Raw genomic sequence first — 21,848 nt, 5'->3', positions numbered from 1 at the left:
CCAATTTGGAAATAAGATGCCCTAAAGCCCCATTCCAGCTAATCTTTCTCTTCATGCTTCTTTGTTTGAGGACGATACAAGTGATAAGCTATCCCGAGTTAACTAAGTCAACAGCCATTAATCCTGCATCGGTATGTTTGATGGTGAAGATGTTTTCTCGTATGTGGTTTTAAATTCAAAAGCTTATTCTCTCTCTTTTTCGTTTCAAGTCCTGCGATGAGAATAGATGTGTTCCTTGGATGACTAGATAATCAATTGTTTATAGGGACAGTGAAGACCAAGACAACATCTCTCCTTTTAACTTGGAGACAAAACCAGTCCCAGATTGGATTATGAAAAAAATGAGTAATCTTCTGAAAGTCTGTTTCAATGGGTTTGAAGGGCCAGTTATAGAGTTCTTCAGGGCAATTGAAAAACAGGCAAAGCTTGAATGCAATAGTTGCCGAATCACATCTACCACTCGAGGAAAGGAAAAGGCAGAAGGGGCTGGAAGCTTGAGTGCCTTGAGTGTTCTGTTAATTACAAAATGGTGGAGAAGGGGCATTGCTTGGCAGAAAGAACTTTCTTCTCCAAATGTTGATGGGTCGAACCAAGAAAGACATCCTTGTGAAAATTTGATTCTCCTAATATATACTAGAGATGGAAGACATAAACAATTAAAAAGAAAGCAATGTTTGTTAAAGAAACTTCATTAAGGTTTCATGTGTCTGTATACATAATATATCTATACACACAGTTTGCTGGAATCCAGTAAGGTAAATGGAGAAAATATTGGTCTTGGCAAGGGGAAAGCACCATAACTGATGCGAGCACGGGTAGGTCAAAAGACTTCCTGAAGACCCAAGCCACATCCCGCAAGCTAGTGCCAACCCTCGCAAGGAAGAAGACCCGCGAGTTACAGGATTCAGCAAGAAGCAGGAATCCTGTGAGAACGAGAGAGTTCGCAGGATTGTTACCCGTGCGCATGAAGCCGCACAGGAAGGGGGTGCTGCTCGCACAACGCACGCGCAGGTGGCCGGGAAGCCGCATGCATGCAGGCCAGCCCGAAAGCATATCTGCATGCACACAGCACGTTAGCGCAGCTGTGCGCATACGCAGGGGACGCAGGAAAGAGAATCTGCCCACGAGAAGGGAGATTACTACTCCTGCGAATCCCACCTTGAATTCTGCAACAAGTCCGGCCCAAGAAGCTTCTCCCAACCGCCCAACATCAAGAAGAGAGCTTGAAGCCCATAAGGCAACCCGTGGGCTCGATTATAGCCGCAGACTTGAGAGGAAACTTGGCTTGGTCCAAGAAGAAGCAAGATCTGGCCCAATTGGCCTTGATCTTCCTTGGCACGCATCACACATGTAGCCGCACGGATAGGGACAAAGAGAAGCTCGTCCGTGCCGGACTTCTTTCCCGGGAGGAAATCTCTCTTACTTGAATTCTTCTCATGCTCTCTTTAAGAAATATGAATCCTACTTGGATTTCATGAAGAATCCCATTCCAAGAAGAAAGCTACTTGCAGCTAAGAAGAAGAGTCCTAGAAGAGGACCAAGAATGCATCCTAGAAGGAAAAGAACTCATAGGAAGAGTTCAAGAGGTAAAAGAATTCCCGCGCTACCCGAGGGAGAATTCCGACTTCTCCTCCTTTTGTGACCAAACCAAAGATAATTTTGGGTTCCTTTTTAAGTGGAGTTTCGGTCAAACTAAAGAACTACATGCATAGAGAATTCTACTTTAAAAGGGATAAGAAATCATCAAGTAAAGAAGCAAGAACAATTCAAGGAGAACTCGGCCAAGAATATCCTAGCTGAATTCATCCTCCCATAAGTTTACTTCAACTCTACTAGCTTTCCTACAATTCCAAAAAGGACTCTTCATCAACAATTAATTAATTAAAGGAATTTCAAGACAAGAAGCACAAGGACATTCAAATCTGAAAGAGAGACTTCAATTGATCCAAGAGAGAAGAGTTTATGTTTAATCTGGTTTGCTTATTTTAATTATTATTTAATGTTTCCTAAATTAAGTTAAATTACGAATTTAATTAGGATTTTAGTTTTTGAGTTTTATTCGAATATTTAAGGTGAATGGCTGTATAAAGGCCACCATCCTTCAATTGTAATTCAATTTAGTTTTTAGATTAATAAAAATATTCAAGTTGTTTAAACTTATGCTTTTGTGGTTACTTTTTGGGAGGTTGACTTCAACCATCTGATTAAGTGAAGAATTGATTTTACTCATCAAGGGAACTCCTTGTGGTGTTTTATCAATTTCCTTTCTTGAGTATATTTTAACTTATCAAGATAATTTTTATCATGTTTTAATCAATTCAATTTATTCCAATTATCTTAACTCACAATCATGAGTGGATTGATAGGTTAAGTAGGGAGGATTTGTTAACGAATTTAGATTTCTGCATGCTAAAATTATATGCAGCGTTTTTGATTGCATGCTAATATCTTACTATCTTGCATTGCATATTTGTTCCGTTAGTTATCCCCTGCATATCCCTTCATATCCGTCATGCAAACAAAGAAAAACAAAAACAACAAAATATATATATATCTACCGTATTCATAGAAGCCTCCCGCACGCTATTTTCATCCATGTGTTTATATTTTATTGCATCTACCGATGTTCTACCATCCCCTTTCCCTAGGATCCTTTGACGTGTCTTAAATCAAGTTTGAGTATCTTGATTCAAGAGGAGTCAATTCCCTTGCTCAACTTGAGGGAAGAAGATTGAGAGATATGTAAAATACGAGTGACTGCAAGGGAGTATTATTTTTCACTAGTCTTTTTTCTTGCAGGTTTCTCACAATGTCTTATCATATAGAACTTACCAAAAAAAAAGTTATATATGGAAGAATTTTAAGGCCTACATAAAGAATGGGTAGAAGAAAGGAGAAAATCTCTTACTTTGTCGGAAGAAGAGGTCTATTAAAGTGATGACATGGAGGAAAGCCTATCCAATCAAGAATAAGTCGATGATGCTGTAAAGATTGAGAATCCTATTAAGGAGGATAAAAAAGAAGGGGAGGAAACTGACAGTAAGGATGAGCCATATGCTTCTGCTTGATACCTCTTCTGGAACTTCTATTACTAGGAACGTCATTCTGCCTTTGGCTGTTTGCTTCTGCTTAACCCATTGTTTCACCTTACTTTATCTTGTCTCGATTGTTTCACGAGAGTCACTTCTCTATAGTGATACTTGCAAATTTTCATAATTAAATCTTACAGTTGCATGGACAAAATCAAATATCATCGGACTGAATTGCTTCATTCAGTCGATTCCCAGTATCATGTCGTAAACCCCCAGTGAAATGATATGTAGGTGAACTTGTAATCTTACGTATTCAATATCACTTCTGAGAATTAAAGGTGGCTAGACATCTTTTGTCCATTGGCCACCATAATTGTCAGTGATTTACTGCTGACCACCTGGTTCTTGATCCATTTAGATGCTCCCTCATTCAGGAAGGAATGTGAGCTCCCATTATCCAATAAGACCAAAACATCATGTCCTAATAATTTTTCTCGTATCTTCAAGGTGCTCCCTGTGGTGATCTCTTCTATTGCCTATATGAATAGAGTACCAGTAAGGTGTTCCCCATTCTCTTTAGCTCCCTCTAGATCTTTGTCTTCTGAGATCTCTTCGGTCTCGATTTCTTCTACTGCCTTATTGGAGCAGCAGTATCTGGAAAAACCAATCTCCACATTTGTAACAACCTACTGTTCTTCTAAGTTTTGCTTCTTTCCCCCGTGTTCTTGGAAGGTTTATCATTATATCGACTCTTTTTTGGAAAAGAACATCCTTACTGAGAAGATATAGACTTTGAGATAGCTCTATTACTGATTGTTCCTCCAGTAAGGTATGTTCGAATATTTGAGTAAGTGTTCATGGCTTGAGAAGTTTTATCATGAGTTGTACCTCTGGCATGAGACTACTTATAAAATTGGATATGAAAAATATTTTTGAAAGTGTTGGGTTATCTGCATTCATGAAAGAACTTAAATATTCAAATTGTTTTAGATAGTCGAGAACAGTACCTTTCTGGAATAGTTTAGTGAACTCCTCCATGAAATCTTTCCATGAAGGTCTCCCAAATCGGCGGTATAGTTCCTCCATAAAATAGTATCAGTTCAGGGTGTTAAATTTGGCTAGCCACCCGCGATACCATCCATCGGGTACCTCTCCTAAATATAGGGATGTAATCTCTATTTTTTTGCTCATCTGGAGTGTTGTGAATTATAAAAGATTTTTTACATCGTTGAACCCATCTGTGAGGGTTTACTTCTTCAAAAAGGGGAATATCTACTTTAAAAAGTGTGGACTGGTGGGTCAAACCTGGTCGGTTCACAATTGTGTGCAGTCCGATTAGATCCAGAGATCCACTGGACAGTTTTTGGTAGTCCAGGTCAGGTCGGTACTAGACCGGCTCAGGTTTAGGCCGATTCGGTTCAGGTTGGTTCTGACCGGTCGGTTCCAGTCTATTTCTTCAACCGGTCGGTTCCAGTCTATTTCTTCAACCAATCAGGTCCGGTTTTGTTGGGTCAAACTGGGTATAAAGGATAACTCTAACCCTGATTTCCCTAATTCTGGATGCACACTGCTTGGGAGAGGCAGGACGCCTCCCTCTTTGTGAGTCTCAATTTCTTAACGCATCGAGATTTCTTCGGTTCAGTCGACAAAACTGTCACGGAGCAAATCCATGATCAAGCTGAACTGTCGACGCAATTCGTCCATGAACGCAGAGAGTTTCAAGTCGACCTCCTTCGCGGTGTGTGTCTCAGGATTCTCCGCCTCAACCATCGTGGCCTTCCCTTTGAACCGAGTGCATGTTGCAACACTGGCGTATGATTCGGCCGGTTCAAGCTTTGATACCAACTTGTCAAAAGCCTTAGACATGAATTCTGATCTGAGGAAAATGAAGAACAAGAAGAAGAAGAAAAAGAATTTCAAAGAGAGAAATAGAGATAACTTAATTGATTCTGATTTGATGATTACAAAACAACAAAAGGAGCCTTTTATAGGCCTTGAGACAATAAAGAAAAACATCATTGGTGGCCGGAATTGCATGGTCGAAATTGCGTGTCATTATGAGGCGCAACGGTGGCCGCAGAAGGTGATGGACTTGGCGCCGCCTGCGGGATTGACTGGTTAGGGTTTGTCAACCTTAACCCTAGTTGTCTTTGCAGATTTCGTTTTTTGCCCTTCGGGGTCTGAACTTTCCATTTTGCCCTTCTTTCTATAATAAACCTTAAAAGCTTCCTTACAGGGAATTAACCCCAGCCTCTTATCCCTCCCAGCCAAACCTTTTCACACCTATAATTCCTCCCTACCAGTCCTTGCTATCACACATTGATAACCAATAATTCCAAAAGCCATTAACCATAACTTATACGACATTGTATACTAAAGCAAAATATGATTCCAAGTTTCCTCCTCATTCTTGCATAAACAACACCATTTGACCAAGCTCCTTTCTCTCCTTATGAGCTTATCAATAGTCAAAATGCATCTCCAACCTACTTTCCAAGCAAAAAACGCAATTTTAGGCAAAGCTTGCATTTTTTAAATTTGTTTGTATGGAAAACGCATATCTATAGGCTCTTACCTTGTGAAGTATCTACAGAAAGATCTTACGTGAAACTCCGCATTTTATTAAGAGTCCACACAGGCTTTTCAACTTTTCCATTCAACATAACCGCATCCAAAGTTCTCAATAAAGCTTCATAGTCTTCAATTTCCTAATCATTAAGATTCCGTGTGACTTCTACATTCCATATTTTAGTTTAGTGATTGCACATGTGATGTAGTCATCTACAAATGAACTTCATAATTGAATGCAGCCATTGGAGATAACTATGGACATTCAATTGCTTCTAGTAATGATAAAGGCATTGGACTCAGATTCTCTATTAGGCTACATACGGGAGTGAAATGGTAGAGATAATTGAGGTCATTAAATAGGAAAAGGTTTCTGGTTCTTTAGATTGCTAGGATACCATGAAGATGAGAATCTTGTATTTTTCATTGCCTTTGATAATGGTATAAGAACTATATTCATAATATATTAGTTATCATATTTACAAACAAAAGTCTTAATTAGTGAGAGGATTTTTCAGAACAAAAAACAAATCAAATAAAAAATATTTGGTAAGAATCTTCCTAATTAGTGAGAGGACAAATCAAATCAAAGAGAATTGGTCACCCTTGGTGTCATATTAAATTAGGAAATAAATATTTCTGGCATAGTAACTACAATTGCACGATTTTAACACAACCAATCAACATCTTAACTATGTCATGGTTCTCTATTTTTGGGTAACTACTAAAGAAACACCATATCCAATTTTTTCCCTTCAAATATGTCAGCATGTTATGATATTTACTGATTCCAAAATACAATAAATGAGATATACTTGATCCATGGAAACATATCAAGAGAACACAAAATAGAAAAGAGAGTTCAGAGAATAACAGTCTAATAAACCCTTGGAATTAAGTTATCAAACAGTAGACATACCTAGAGTCTTAATAGTCCTAGAAAATTTATATAAAAATTTAATAAACACCATGTCCCTAATAATAAAATTGATAGAGCAATGAAACTTTAAATATGCAGTAGCTGATAGAAGGATTACCTGTACATAGAAAAGAAGTTTGAGCAGAAACAGTGGTATTTGTTGAAGGCCCACTATCAACAAGTTTTCTGCAACGGAAACAAGAAGATAAACGAGTTTCATGATTATGGAATCTTTCAGTTGAGGCAATATTTATAAAGCCACCTTAATTTCTCAAAAAAAAAACAAGAGAAGCCATCTTATTTAATAATTATCATATTCATGTCAAGTATTAGTGATGCTATTCCCAATTTATGAGCTACCACTGAGAATAATTAATAAACGTATCTAGAGATGTGGCTTTTTGGTTTGTGTGAACAAGCACTTTTGACATTGTTAAGCAGATTTTCAAAGTGACAGACTTTCAAAATGATAGCACTAACAAAAAACAGGAAAATTACCTATGTAGAATAATATAAAATCTCTATGATCAAAGCTTTAGCCCACACAATTATTGTGTTAAGTAGATGCAGAACAAACATCTAGGTTTCAAGCCAATTCTCAAAAGCAAAGACAAGAAATTTATTGTTCCGTAAATTATTTTGGAACTATAATAAACAAAAGTCCCTGTTCTGCAAGCAAAATACACCTCTGTAGGATACTACTAGCTTAAACAGGATTAACAGTAATTACTGCTTCAAACTTGTAGCCTCTTAAAGCATTTCTCCCAGATGTTTGATTGATGTTTTCTTTTTCTTTTCTTTGAGAAAGAAAGATTAATGTAAAAAAATCAAGGAGGTGCTACCTATATATAATGGAGATTTTATGAAAGTATAAAGAGATCAAAGAGATCAACAACATCTGCATCTTCTAGAGTGGGATGAACCTTACACTGCATAGGGTCCTAAGCCAAAAATCACTCATGGAAGAAAAAGAAGAGAAGTTATCAAAATCTCTATTGCTCCTTTAATTCCTGTAAGAATTAGGGAAATGAATACTGAATATTTTCTTATATTTTATTGGAACAAAAATATGAATATATATACATGTAAATAGATTCATATATGGTAAACAACATAAATTACCCTAATAATTTTCTTTCTAATTAAGCTTACGTATTTGGAAATATAATCATACTATTATGTTATGAAATATTCTATAATATTCTAACACTTCCCCTCAAGCTGAAGTATAAATATTAATCATGTCCAATTTGTTTCGAAGATACTCATTCAGAGGCTTTACAAATATATCACCAAGTTATTCTCCTGTCTTCACATAACCAATAGATATAAAATTTTCCTAAATCTTTTCTCGGATGAAATGATAATCAATCTTGAAATGATTGGTTCTCTCATGATACACAAGATTTGAGTCAATATGAAGAGCAGTCTGATTATCGCACCAAAGTTTTACAGGAGATGTGGAATCCAAACCCACTTATTCTAAAAGATGATGTATCCATAAGATTTCACATGTGAACTGGGTCATATCTCTATATTCAGACTCTACGCTTGAGCGAGATACAACAGTTTACTTCTTACTTTTCCATGATACAAGATTCCCACCAATAAAAACACAATAGCTCATTGTAAACCTCCTATCAATTTTCGATCCAGCCCAATCAGCATCTGTAAAACATTCAATGTGAGTATGGTTGTGATTTCTAAACATTATACCGAGTCTCGGGACATCTTTTAACTAGCACAGAATCTGTTTCAGAACCTCCCAATGTTTAACTGTACATGTAAACATAAATTGATTTGTAATACTGACAGAATATGCAATATCTGGACGAGTCACATTGAGATAATTTAATTTTCCAACAAGTCACCTGCATTTTTCTGAATCATCAAGGGGATCACCATCATCTTTTGTAAGATGTATATTTAGTATCATAGGCGTATTGCATGGCTTAGCTCCCAACTTTCCTGTTTCTGCAAGTAGATCAAGTACATACTTCCTTTGAGATAACAAAATCCTTTCCTTACTTCTTGTTGCTTCAACTCCCAACAAATAGTTTAATTGTCCCAATTCTTTGGTGTTAAACTTGGTATACAAGAATGACTTGAGAAAGGATATTCCTGTATGGTCATCTCCTGTAATCACAATATTATCAACATAAACAATAAGAAATATAATACCAGTTATTGATTGTTTATAGAAGACTGAATGATTATACTTACTCTTTCTTAATCTAAATTCACATACTACCTCACTAAGCTTGTCAAAACACGCACGGAAACTCTGCTTCAGACCATATAAAGATTTCTTCAAATGACAAACTTTTCCATACTCCCCCTGAGCAACAAATCCAGATGGTTGCTCCATATACACTTCTTCTAAGAGATCACCATGAAGAAATGCATTTTTAATGTCTAACTGGTGCAAGAGTCAATCTCTTGAGACTACAATAGATATGAATAAACAGACAGAGGTAAGTTTTGCCACTGAAAAAATGTATCAGAATTGTCAATCCATAAGTTTGAGCATAACCTTTTACTACCAATCGAGCTTTAAGTCTCGCCACAGAGGCATCTACATTCACTTTGAATGCAAAAATCCATTTGCACCCCACAACTTTTTTTTTTTAGGCAAATTTACCAAATCCCAGGTATGATTATCGTCAAGAACATTTATCTCCTCAAGCAAGCATTACGCCAACCAGGGTGATTCAGAGCATCCTTAACTATCTTGGGTATGGAAGTAAAATCTATAGAAGCAATTAAAGAGTTAGACGAAAGAGACAAATAATCATACGAAATGAAGTTAGCAATACAATAAGTAGAATGAGGAAGGGTGCATTGACGTGTACCTTTACGAAAACTGATGGGAGGATCAAGATCATTGGTGGAAGGATCAGATGACGAAGAAGCTGGTGCAGGACATGTATCATTACTCTGTTTTCTTTTAGAATAAATATGAATAATGAGCAGTTGTTCTTGAGTTGGAGGCATACCATCATCAGTTTGTTCAGAAGACACATAAGAAGAAATACCATTATCTGGTTGTTCTGTAGAGGTACTGTTCTGGAATCTAAAAATGAGTCACTCATCGTCCATTACCCGATCTGTAGAACTTGAGTATGAGGAGAAAAATAGTATATTTTCTGAAAAGACTACGTCTATTGACAGTAAATATTTATTGAAATTTGAAAAGTAACACCAATATCCTTTTTACAGACGAGAATATCCCAAAAAGACACACTTCAAGACTTTGGGATCCAACTTAGTAATATTTGGTCGAATATCTCGAATATAATAGGTAGTACCAAATATCCGCAGCTGTACCGGAAACAATGTCTTGTTTGGAAAAAGAATACTGTAAGGAATATCACCTTCAAGTATTGCAGACGGTAGACGATTAATCAGAAAACAGGTAGTGGATACAACATCAGCCCAGAATTGCTTAGGAACTTTTGTCTGAAACAAGAGGGCTCGAACAGTTTCAAGTAAATGTCTGTTCTTTCTCTCAGCAATCCTATTTTGAGATGGTGTATCAACACAAGAGAACTGATAAAGAATTCCATATTGAGTCATATAATTCAGAAATGAGTTTGGCATATATTTTTTAACATTATCACTTCTTAGCACATGCACAGAAATATTAAATTCAGTTTTAATTTCCGCATAAAAAGCACAAAAATGAGCAAACACTTAAGAACGATTTTTCATAAAGTATATACAAATCATTCGACAAAAATCATCAATAAAGTAACAAAATATTTAAACTCTATTTTAGACATAACAAGACATGAACTCCAAATATCAAAGTGAATTAATTCAAAAGTAAACTTAACTCGTTTATTAATTCTTGGACTTAAATAAGTTACGATGATGTTTAGCAAACTGACATGACTCGTAATCTAATAAAGAAAGATATATCATAAAACTGAGGACACAACTTTTTCAACACAGTGAGAAATGGATATCCCAACTGACAATGTGATTCAAATAGAGAGACAATACTAAAGCAGACAATTGATCGAGGAACTCAATTATCAAGAATGTAGAGACCTTTGATACATGTCCTTTACTAATAATCTGCTTCGTCATAAAATCCTGAAAAAGACAATGATCAGAAGAGAATGAGATACAACAATTAAGATCTTTAGTAAGTCTACTTACAGAAATCAAATTAAAAATTAATTTGGGCAGACTTAAAACAGAGGTCAAGGTACTGGCAGAAGTTGGTTTTATAGTCCCATAACCCTCAATACTAAAGATTGACCCATCAGCAATAGTTACAGCAGATGGTGCTCTGTGTGATCGAAAAATAGAGAAAATATTAAAATTATCCATCATGTGATCTGTAGCACTAGAATCAATCATCTATTTGTTTGATGAGAAGATAAGACATCTTTTATCCGATTCAGCTAACATTGTGGCTGGTGTACAGTTTTTCAAAGATTCTTGAAACTAAGAGAACCTTGCATATTCGTCGACTGAAACCACAATTGTTTTCTCAGAAGAGGAGCTAGCAATAGCAGCAGTAGCAATATTCGCAGTTTGTATTCTCTATTTTGATTTTGTAATTTCTTGTATTGCTGCTTCGTATGTCATTGATCATGACAGTAATAACAAACAATATTACTTGAATCATTATACCGACTATTCATTACTCTATTTTCTCTCCTGTTATTATTTCTTTTTCATCCTCTGGCAATAAGAACATTAGTATGCTGATTAGGTGTAGTAGTCTCTGTGCGTAACACTCTACTGAAAACTTTCTAAAGAGATGTGATCTCGGAATCAGATAGAATTTGAGATTTAACAGTTTCAAATTCAGATGGAAGACCAGCCAAGAAACTCATTATGACCATCTGTTCTCCCTGTGTTTGTTGTACCTTGATATCAGCATTGAATGGTAAAAGTATATTAAACTCTTCATATGTCTTTTCGAATTCCATAAAGTAAGCCGTAAGAGATTTGGCCTCCTTCTCAGCATAATAGAAAGCTTTACAAACATCATACATGCAGGGCACATTTTTTTGCTTGAATACAGAAACTCTAAATAATTTATCAATTCTTTAACAAACTCATAATGATTAATTAAGCCAGCTACCTCACTGTCAATCGAATTTCTGATATGCAAAAACAATCCTGCCTCATCTCTTAGCCAGATTTGTCTAGTTCCATCAGTGAAAGGGTTTGAGTCAAGTGATTATCCTTATCAATACTGTGTAAATAAACCCTAATAGTTTTGCTCTACTCCAGATAATTTGTGCCATTTAATTTATACTCAGTGACCTTTGATATGGCTTAGACTATCTCACTCACTGAAAACTTGTTATCACTCATTCTTAACTCGAGAATATCCACAAATTATCACCCAAAAATACCCAAATACAACTACAAGAGACACACCCAAAAACATTGCAAATATACCAGAAATTTTGAGAAAACAAAGTACCACTTTGCGTACAGGTATCAAAAACCCTACCAGAACCTCGCTGTCAACCACCGGAGATCTGCACCGCCGCATGCACCACCACCGAAGTTACACGCGCCGCCATCTAAAACTACCCAAAACAGTCTCTTTTTGGCCGGAAATCACTATAGAACTCCAATGCCAGCCCTAATCTGGAATGACACTCGCAGAAACAGCTGAAATCATGCCGAAGAGCATAGAATCACTTCCTGTCACGCAATCTGCTTTGCCGTGCCTTTTCTTTCTTCAGCATTCTAGTTTCATGCACAGAACTGGTCGACCAAGACTCTCTGTTGCTTCTATCCTCAAACGGGAAAGCAAACCGCCCAGAAATACACTCCTCCGGGAAACCTGACGCACATAGCCTTACTCTGCCGCGCAAACCACCGTTTCGCCTTCTCCTGCGTACACCACCGTGATGACCGCACTTTGAACTAGCCGAAGATCGCTGATCGACTTCCTCCGACGTCGGAAATGGGTTGTTTAACCCTTCTTTGATCTAATGAAATTCTCTCAAAACCCTAACCCTAACTCTAACTCTAATACCATGTAACAATTAGGAAAATGAATACTGAATATTTTCTTATGTTTTATTAGAACAAAAGTAGATATATATATACATGTAAACGGATTCATATATGGCAAAAAACATAAATTACTTTAATAATTTTCTTCCTAATTAAGCTTATATATTTGGAAATATAATCATATTATTATGTTATAAAATATTTTATAATATTATAACACTTCCAGATAATCCAGAAAATAGAAAAAGGAACAAGGGAAAAGAACTTTTTGTTGGAATACCACTCCAAGTCCAGAATTCCTCCCTCATAGTGAAACAAATTAAAAAGTCCTAGTGCCTTTCTAGATTCTATGCACCAAATAAGAAGATGGCATGAGGATTTACACTCAAAATCGCATAAGACACTTGTTCCTCATTTTTTCCCGGTTGATTTTGGAGAAAAAATATAAATTTTATTTATCACCCTTTATATTGTTACACTTAAGGTATTCATAAAATTCTTAACCTAGGATAAGGAATTTTTTGTTCTATCAGAATTCTAATTATATAAAATTACTATTTTAGTAAAATTTTAATTATATCATCTTAACTAATTAAATAATAAAATAATAAAATATCATAATCAACATCAACCCTCAAGTTGGTGCAACAATATCACACATACCCAACTTACAGATCAAGTTGCAAATCAGCGGTAGATGCGTGCGGAAGAGCCAAATAAAGGACTAGAAAAAATCGGTCGAAGTGGCTTGTGCACTGAGAAAGTAGATCTGTGCCGGATTGCGAAAATAAAGGCGAATGTGCACTGAGAAGCAAAAAAAATGAACATAAAAGGTTGTTCGGGGCGGCTCGCGCACGGAGGAAACATATTTATGCCCGATAAGCTCTGGTTCGCGAAACCAAAGGCAGATGCGTGTAGAGGAGCCAGAAAAAGGAGTAGAAAAGGCTAGTTGAAGTGCCTCGTGCACGAAGAACCAAATAAGCGCCGGTATCATGAAACTATAGGTAAATGCGCGTTGAGGAGCTGAAAAAAGGAACAAAAAAGACTAGTCGGAGCGGCTCGCACACGGAAAGAGTCATATTAGCGTTGGTATCACAAAACCATAGGCGAACGTGTACTGAGGAGTCAGAAAAAGGACCAGAAAAAGCTAATTAGAGCGGCTCACACACTAAAAAGCTAAATTAGCGCTGGTATGGCGAAATCAAAAGCCAATTCATGTCAGAGGAGAAGTCAAGACGCCAAATCTACAAGACTGAATCGCAAAACCAGAAGGGGCACGCCAGCGGGCTATTAGAAAACAGGTCGGCGTTTTTGCTTCCAGATCAGCCGCGCAGCACGGGGACAACCAGATCCGCGCGAAGTGAATCAGATCGCGGCAGAGGAAGTTGTGCAAACGATGCGTGGCGTGGCAAAAGAAGGTCAGATCCGCGCGCAATGCGGCCAGAAAGCTTTGTGCAGTGGCTCTGCACGCAGCGGAAGAACAAGATCAGCGCGCAGAGACCAGATCTCCAGCGTTTTTTGTCTGTTTTGACATGTTCATGCACTCTTTTCACTGACATCAGGCAGCGGCGCATGGTGGTTGGCGACAGTGCATGCAGCGACGCTTCTCTATTGTTGGCGGCCGGTGAAGTCGGGACAAAGACCGCCAGTGAGTTTACGACACTGTCTAGGGTGGTGGTGAGATTAGATCTTGATAGATGAGTCTCAAATTAGCCTATTTCATTATTTTAGGATTTACAAAAAATCCTAAAATTAGAACGCTAAATAACTTTATGTGACTCTGATACCATGTTGATTTTGGAGAAAAAAATATAAATTTTATTTCTTATTCTTTATATTGTTACAATTAAGATATTTATATAATTTTTAATCTACTGATAAGGAAATTATTACTCTAATAGAATTCTAATTACATGAGATTATTACTCTACTAAAATTCTAATTATATCATTTTAACTAATTAAATAAACTAATTAAATAATAAAATAATGAAATATTATAATCAACACCCCCTCTCTTCATCAAGTTGTCCAGGATTAAAAATCACTTGCAGCCTCTCAAAGGGAGAATATACATAAAAAATAATATTATTAAGAACAAAAAACTTCTAAATACAATGATGAAAAATGAGATATCTTCCTAAAGCCTTCTAAAATAAGACTCTAAAGCACTACAATTGGCCCACTAAACAATAGTATATTATCACCCCCAGCTTTTGTAAGAAAGAAATACCAATACATGAAAATTTCTCGAGTTAGAAAAGAACGTAATTTTTCCCACAGATCATGAGTTAGAAAAAATCGATTTTCAAAAATCCTATGATTCTACTCCAACCACAATGTCAAAATCCTATGATCTCCCGTAATCCCTATTAGAGGTAACTTTTATAGTTCATGTAAGTTTCCTTAGGACAATGTTCAAAATGATGTTAGGGAATTGTAGTAAAGACCAACAAGAATTTTCAGAGAATTTTCCATCCTTAGAGTGTTTACGGACAGCTAATAAGAGCATGCTCAACAATAGCAATGACAGAAATCCTTTCATCAAGCTCCCAATCATTTAGATTTTGGAGGAGAACATACCATTAGTGGGTTCCACCTTACCCGTAAGACAATCCTGTGGTCTCCAGTTGCTTCATTTCTTTGATAGCTTGGAATAGAATAGTCATCCCTTTCTTCATTTTGAAAATGACTTAGACTTTGAATTAGATTATGTTCCTTCTTCGATATTTATATTAGTTGTATCCTCCTTATATGGGGATTTTCATATCTACCTCTTCATGTGGTTTTAAGGAAAATAAGGATCATATAGAGGCAAGTGCTTTAGAGAAGGGGTTTTTTTCCTAGGGGCTCTCTGGTTGGCGAGTACGCAAGAATTTTTAAGCAACAATCCTATTCTTAATAAGGTTGAGAGATAATGGTGTTTTTCCCCATCTTTATTATTACAAGACATGTAAAGAGGTTTCTCCTGTATCCTATTCCTGTTTGGCCTCTCCTATTTCAATCTATTTTTCCTTCTTCCTTCTCCTCTGCAACTTCCAACATCACTAAATGTTTGGTTTTGCATGGATGGCCCAAATAGTACCCCATCCTATATTTATAGCCATGCATTACCAATTCTTCTACTATCATTAAAGTTGGTCCTGACTATGAAGTTTTGATTTTGAGGCCAGTTTAAGGAATTATTCTTGTTAGATTCCATGGGAGTTTGGCTTAGATCTAGGTGGGGTATTTCAGATCAGTGGCTACGGTGTGTTGGTTGCTCTTTTGGCCCTTTAACATGGCTTTTATATGCTGGGATTGGAGTTGGGTTTGTTCATAGGCAATGTTCAACATTTGGAGTTTATAGAGTTTGATCATGGGTCTTAACTCCTTACTTAATCCACTTATGAAGCATAAAAAGAAGTACATTTCACTAAGGTGTGGATTGTTCTTCAACATCATCAACTTCAGCTCTTCGAACCCCTCTTGGTATTCCATGAATGTCTCTTCCTGCTTAATTTTGTTGAACTCCTCCATCACGTCGGCAATTATGATATCACTAGAACATCTAGATAGTTTTTCTTCAAACAACAGCCAATCCCTTCCTCCTTTTTTACCCTACCATCCTTCTTCAACTGTCGAGTTTCTCACCCAAGAAGAGTATGGCTATTTCTATCTTTTGCTCATCGAGTACCCCATAAACCTATAAGTATTTGTTGCATGGTCCCAACCACTCTAATTTCCTTCCTTCAAACAAAGTAATATCTACCTTTTGCACATTTTGACTCATTTTGTTACTTAGAGTCATTGATGTTTGACTACCGTTTATGTCCTCCCCTGTTCCATATGTGGGTAGGATCCCTCTAAAAGAGATAGAGCATTGGAGGATTACCCATATCCTAAGTGATACAGGAAAGGGAACAGGTTCTATGTGTGGTTCTGTGTTGGTTGTTGGAGTGGAAACATGGTTGTTATGGTTTTTGTCATCATTGCCTGTCACCATGCATTATTTTCAGCCATCGTGACATCTATAGACTCATATATTTCAACCATGAAGTCTTTTAAACGTTGACTTATGCTGTATACAGTATCTTTGTTGAATAAGATACTTTATTATTATTTATTAGAATAAGCATTTTACTATAATAGAAATTTTATGTAATAGGAATTTTATCAAAATGGATAATTTTTTTTGTTAGTAGTTTAGAAATTTTATAAATACACTAAATGTAATAACCTAAAGGTTGAGAAATAAAATTATTATTTTTTCTCCTAAAATCTACAAAGTATCAGAGTAGAATAAAGTTATTTTGGGGTTTTGTTTTTAGGGTTTCTTTCAAACACTAGAACAACAAAAATAAACTGAGTAGAAAGGAAGCCAGACCAGAATGGAGAGAGTCAAATTTGGGAAGTCTTTGGTTACCATGAGTCAGAGCTGCGCGAATTGTAGGATTGAGAGATTTTGCGAGTCAGAGCCGCGAGTCAACAAAGGAGAAAGGCGAACCTAGCCGCACGTAGAGCCACGCGATCTAGTTCCTTTTTCCTCCACGCGCAGAGACGCACGAAGAGCCCTCGGTTTCCTTCTTCAGCCGTGTGCAGATCCACATGACCTCCTCTAGTTCCTTCTTTCTCCACGCGGAGAGCCACACGAAGAGCTGCATGATCCAGTTTCATTTCCGTCATGCACAGAGCTACACGCAAAAGCCTTTCTGGCCGCGATCTGCTTCATTTTTCAGGCCACCATGTACTGCAAATCTACTTGAGCCGAAGAAGCCGTTGAGTCGAGCCAATTTCACCCCGAGCCGAATTCAGCCCAAGCCGAGCCATTGCACCAAACCAAGCCGAGCCGTTTTTTGATCCAAGCTGTTTTTCGAATCGAGCCGTTTTTTAGCCGAGCGGAGCCGAGTCGAGCCGGACAGGAAGATATATCTTATTTCAATATTTTTCTGTTCTTTTTTGGTTATTTTGGTGCAAATTAGGATGTTTGTTTTCCATTGTTGGATATTTTCCTCTTGCCTTTAGTAATCTAAAATTACAGAAACAAAAACGATGATGGTTTCTTATTCGGATAACCCCTCATTACAAATCAGTCTCGTAAAACTTGATGGTACTAATAATCTTACTTAATCAAGATTTTTTTTATTGTTTATCAAAGTTAGAGGATTGCAGGGATACATTACAAGTGATATAAAGAAACTAGATGTAGGTAATTTAGAATATAACAGATGGGATTCTGAAATCTTTTTGATAATGTCTTGACTCATCAATTCCATGCAACTCTATATTGCACGAACATATTTGTTACTTGATACTGTAATAAAAATATGAAATACAACATATTTTACATATTCACAAGTGGATAATAATGCCCAAATTTATAAACTCAGCAATAAAATTTATGACACAAAATAAGGAGAGATGACTGTTTCACAATATTTTTCTGAATTGCGTGGATTGTGATAAGAACTAGATTATCATCAAAACTTTTAAGCAGATTATCCTGCAAATGCAGCAAAAATTCAGAAATTTATAGAAAAATAGCGGATTTATGACTTTTTAACTGATTTGAACACCGAATATGATCAAATACAGGTCCAGGTAATTGGTAAGAATCTTTTTTCTTCATTAGAATAAAATTATATTTATGTCCAATAAGAAAAAAGTAGAAAGAATGTCATGCTATACATGGTACTAGTTGAGAAAACTAGATTAATTGCTCAATCTGACCAGTTCAAAGATCTACGGAAGTATAACTATTGTAGCAAGTCAAAACAAACTAAAGAAACTTGTTGGAAGTTACATAGAAAACCGACTAGAAGTCGTGAGAGAATGAATGATGAACCTAAAGAGCTCAAGAAAATTTGATTGAGACAAGTGAAACACCTGAGACAACAACAGTTGTATTTTTTTCAAATAAAGATATTCAAACTCTGAAACATATTCTGTCTCAATTTAACTCTTTAGCATTTATAGGTGCAACAAATTTAGTAAAATTAGAATCTTCATAAAAGGAGGATGATTGGCAGTGGTAAACTAAATGATGGCACTTCATAACTTAATTTATAAGTTGAACATGTGTGATATCCCTGCACCAACTTGAGGGAAGTATTGAATGAGATACTTTATTATTATTAGAATAAATATTTTAGTATAATAGGAATTTTATATAATAGGAATTCTATCAAAATAGGTAATTTCCTTATTACTAGTTTAGAAATTCTATAAATACACTTAAATGTAAGACTTTAGAGGGTGAGAAATAAACTTATTATTTTTTCTCCTAAAATTTACAATCTTCCAATTGAGACACTCTCTATGATTTGTCAACATTGTCTTACCTTTGCTTTTACTAGCTTTGTCGTGGTGTTTAAGACGCTCTACTCTGATACCAAATTGTCAAAGTTTTGACTCAGTAGGGTTTAAGAGGGCTGAAGGACAGCAAAAAATAAGATAGAAAGGTCTAGTTTAGAGAGAGAGCAATTTGTCCATGTATATGTGTCTGTGAATGAAATGAATGTTTAGAATTCAAAAGCTAGTGATAATTCCTCCTTATTGCTACTGATGCCATTACATTCTTTAGTATTGCCCTCCCTCTTAGGGCAGTAGTACGATAGAGGTACAAGAGCCAGCTGGCATTCCAGCTGGTAACGAAAGAATATTTCTATTATCTTCCTTATCCTTAATAAAAGAACGGATAAAATTACAATTAAACAGTAAAGAAAATTCTAACAATTTATTTCCTCATAAAGCATCATTTTAAGTTCTGACAAACCTGCTCTTAGGTCTACCTTAGAAAAGATTGTGGTCTCAAAGAATTCAACCAGCGTATCATCAATTATTAAGATAAGGAATTTATCATTGATAGTAAATGCATTCAGTTATCTATAATCCATACAAAATCTCCAGATCCTGTTCCTTGTTTATTCTAGAAGAACTGGAGAGGCAAAGGGGTCTTGGGTGTGTTGATGGAACTGTCAAGTGTTTGAGTTATCAACTTTTCGATCGCAGTATTTTGGTAATTCAGGTATATATATGGCCATATGTTCACTAGCAAAGCTCCTATTAATAGAGGAATGGAGTGAACTTGGTCTCTCGTAGGTAGCAGTGAACTCAAGGCTATGAATCAAGGCTAGTAAGGTTTCTAATTTGGCTAGCTGAACAGTAGGCTCTTTCTCTTTTGTATCATCCTCCTGTAAGCACTCCCGTGAATGCACCATGTGGCCAATTCCTTGCCATACTTTCATCAAAACTGTATCCATCCCCATTTCTGATAAGGGTTCAAGGGCGTCCTTGCTGTTGGTGCCTTGTACCGCCACCCATTTTTGCTTTTTCATGAATGTGAGTTGCACATCAATGAGTTCAAAGGTCAATGGATTGTGGTTTCTCATCCAGTCAGTCCCAAGAATAATGTCATAGTGTCTCAACTAATACCTTAAACGAACAACAGAATTATACCTTACTTATCCTCCAGTCTAGCTCGAAAATTTTGTATTGGCAGACCATTTTGTGACTATTAGCCACCTAAAAAAAGCTCTCAGGCGAGAGGATCAAAAACGTTGTATCACAGCACTTGACCAACCTTTGGGTTCACTCCCTAAACCTTGATTGTATTTCCTCTCTCCTGTACCTCGATAGCATGTAATTATATCTCCCCTGCATTCTTCTAATCCTCAACTTCTTCAGTTGCTCCTCTTTATCCTCCTTTTCATCTTTTCCCCTTTTGGTAATCTCCAACATCATCAGTTGTTTCCCTTTGCATCAAGATTGCAAATAGAGCACCCTCCCCTCTTTCTAATGTTACTTTTATCCTTAATATTGATCCAACTAATGTTACTTTTAGCCAAATTAATTTTCGAGCCTAATAATGTTTTTAAACAATTGGATAAGAATGAGTTCATCCAAAATAGACCTGTTGTAATGCTCAAAAAATAAGATCACGTAGTCAGCAAACTGTAAATGTGAGACCTCAACATTCTCCTTCCCTACTTTAATGCCCTTCATGAGACCTTTTTCAGTAGCTCTATTCATAATCCTACTTAAAACATCTACTAGTAGGGTAAATAAAAAATGTAAAAGGAGATCATCCTGTCTTAATCCTCTGGAGGCTGTGAACCAGTCCTGTAGCTTCCCATTCAATATTGCTGTAAAGGAGACAGATGAAAGACACCGTACAATCCAACTTATCCACCTAACCCGAAATCCCTAACGTTCTAACACTCCATCGAGGAACCTCCAGTTCACTCTATCTATGCTCTCTCAAAGTCTAGTTTGAGAATCAACCCATTTCCTTTCGTCCTTCAAGTACACATCACTACTTTATTTGCAACTATTGTAGCATCTGGAATTTGTCTACCTCCCATGAAAGGACTATAGTTTAGGTAATAGTATCTTTCAAAACCTCACCAAGTCTTTGGGAGACGACTTCGGTGATAATTTTGTCTACACTTGTCACTAAACTAATTGGTCGATAGTTGGATACTTTTATAGATCATCCTTCATTGTTGTTCTTCCTTTCCCCATCCTGATCCACTTTGTTTGAAGAGCATTTATGGTTTGATGAGATGGTGAGGCTCTAATCTTTAGAGTACACGTCTCTTTGTTGCTTGCTACTTTGGCCTAAGTATACCAAAAACTCATCGAGTCTTCAATGCTAATTTGTTTTTCTGGACTCTTTTCGTTCTCTTTTTTAAAAAAAATAAAAGAGAAGTGTATTATTATAAACATAGGTACTAAGGGAGTACTACCCGTTTATAAAATAATTACATATCAGTCAAGTGATTAATGACAATTCCGACATCTTCTCAGTCAAGTGGTTAATGACAATTCCGACATCTTCCCATTCACTAATGTCATGATCCAATAAAATAGAATCAAAAGTGTTAATCCATCTATTTCTGATGTTTACAAAATCAGTTTCTATTCACTTAAACGTCTTTGCATTTCTTTTCTTCCACACTACCCAAAAAATGGTAAGCATAACTAAAAATAAATGTCTTTTTTTTTTTACATATTCCTGCCCACGCTCACAATTCTTACTTGCACTATCCGCAATGACCCAATTCAACCTAGAAGCCCATAAACAGTAGACCAAAAGTTGTACACAACCGGGCAATGGAGTAAAAGATGATTGCAAGATTTCCCACCAGCTTTACACAAGTAGCACCTGTTAACCAAGATGTTACCTCTCCTCCTTAGCATATCAATAGTCAATATACTTTCTCTAGATGTTTCCCAAGCAAAGAAAGCCATTCTAGCGGGAGCTTTGGATCTCCAAAGCTGTTTGAACGTTGCTGCCATACCTGCATCTCCATCTTTCTTGGATAAATAATTGTAATATGATTTCACAGAAAAACC

The 21,848-nt window shown here is 36.5% G+C and overlaps 2 protein-coding genes across 6 annotated transcripts in view; one reads left to right on the top strand and one right to left on the bottom strand.

The window, feature by feature from the left end:
* LOC148268820 (transglycosylase) overlaps window positions 1-21,848 on the bottom strand; it is a 41,263-nt gene that overhangs the window by 9,673 nt on the left and 9,742 nt on the right. The window contains exons 1-5 of one of the 4 annotated variants that reach the window (XM_088213450.1): window positions 9,516-9,958; window positions 9,372-9,431; window positions 9,053-9,269; window positions 8,391-8,964; window positions 6,638-6,705 (exon numbers count right to left, since the gene is read on the bottom strand). In XM_088213450.1, coding sequence (XP_088069576.1) covers window positions 6,638-6,705; window positions 8,391-8,887 — 565 coding nt within the window. In that variant the 5' untranslated portion in view covers window positions 8,888-8,964; window positions 9,053-9,269; window positions 9,372-9,431; window positions 9,516-9,958. Of the gene's footprint in view, window positions 1-6,637; window positions 6,706-8,390; window positions 8,965-9,052; window positions 10,005-21,848 lie in introns of those variants that run through there. The other 3 variants (XM_088213452.1, XM_088213453.1, XM_088213449.1) reach the window with 3 other exon arrangements.
* LOC110817260 (Pentatricopeptide repeat (PPR) superfamily protein) overlaps window positions 1-21,848 on the top strand; it is a 51,878-nt gene that overhangs the window by 20,300 nt on the left and 9,730 nt on the right. The gene's annotated exons all lie outside the window — the stretch shown is intronic.

The sequence above is a fragment of the Carica papaya genome, chromosome 2 (genome assembly GCF_054855325.1).
Source record: "Carica papaya isolate Zhongbai chromosome 2, ASM5485532v1, whole genome shotgun sequence".
In the NCBI taxonomy this organism is placed as follows: Eukaryota; Viridiplantae; Streptophyta; class Magnoliopsida; order Brassicales; family Caricaceae; genus Carica; species Carica papaya.
Note: the sequence above shows the minus strand (reverse complement) of the source record. Positions and strands in the feature narration are given on the sequence as shown.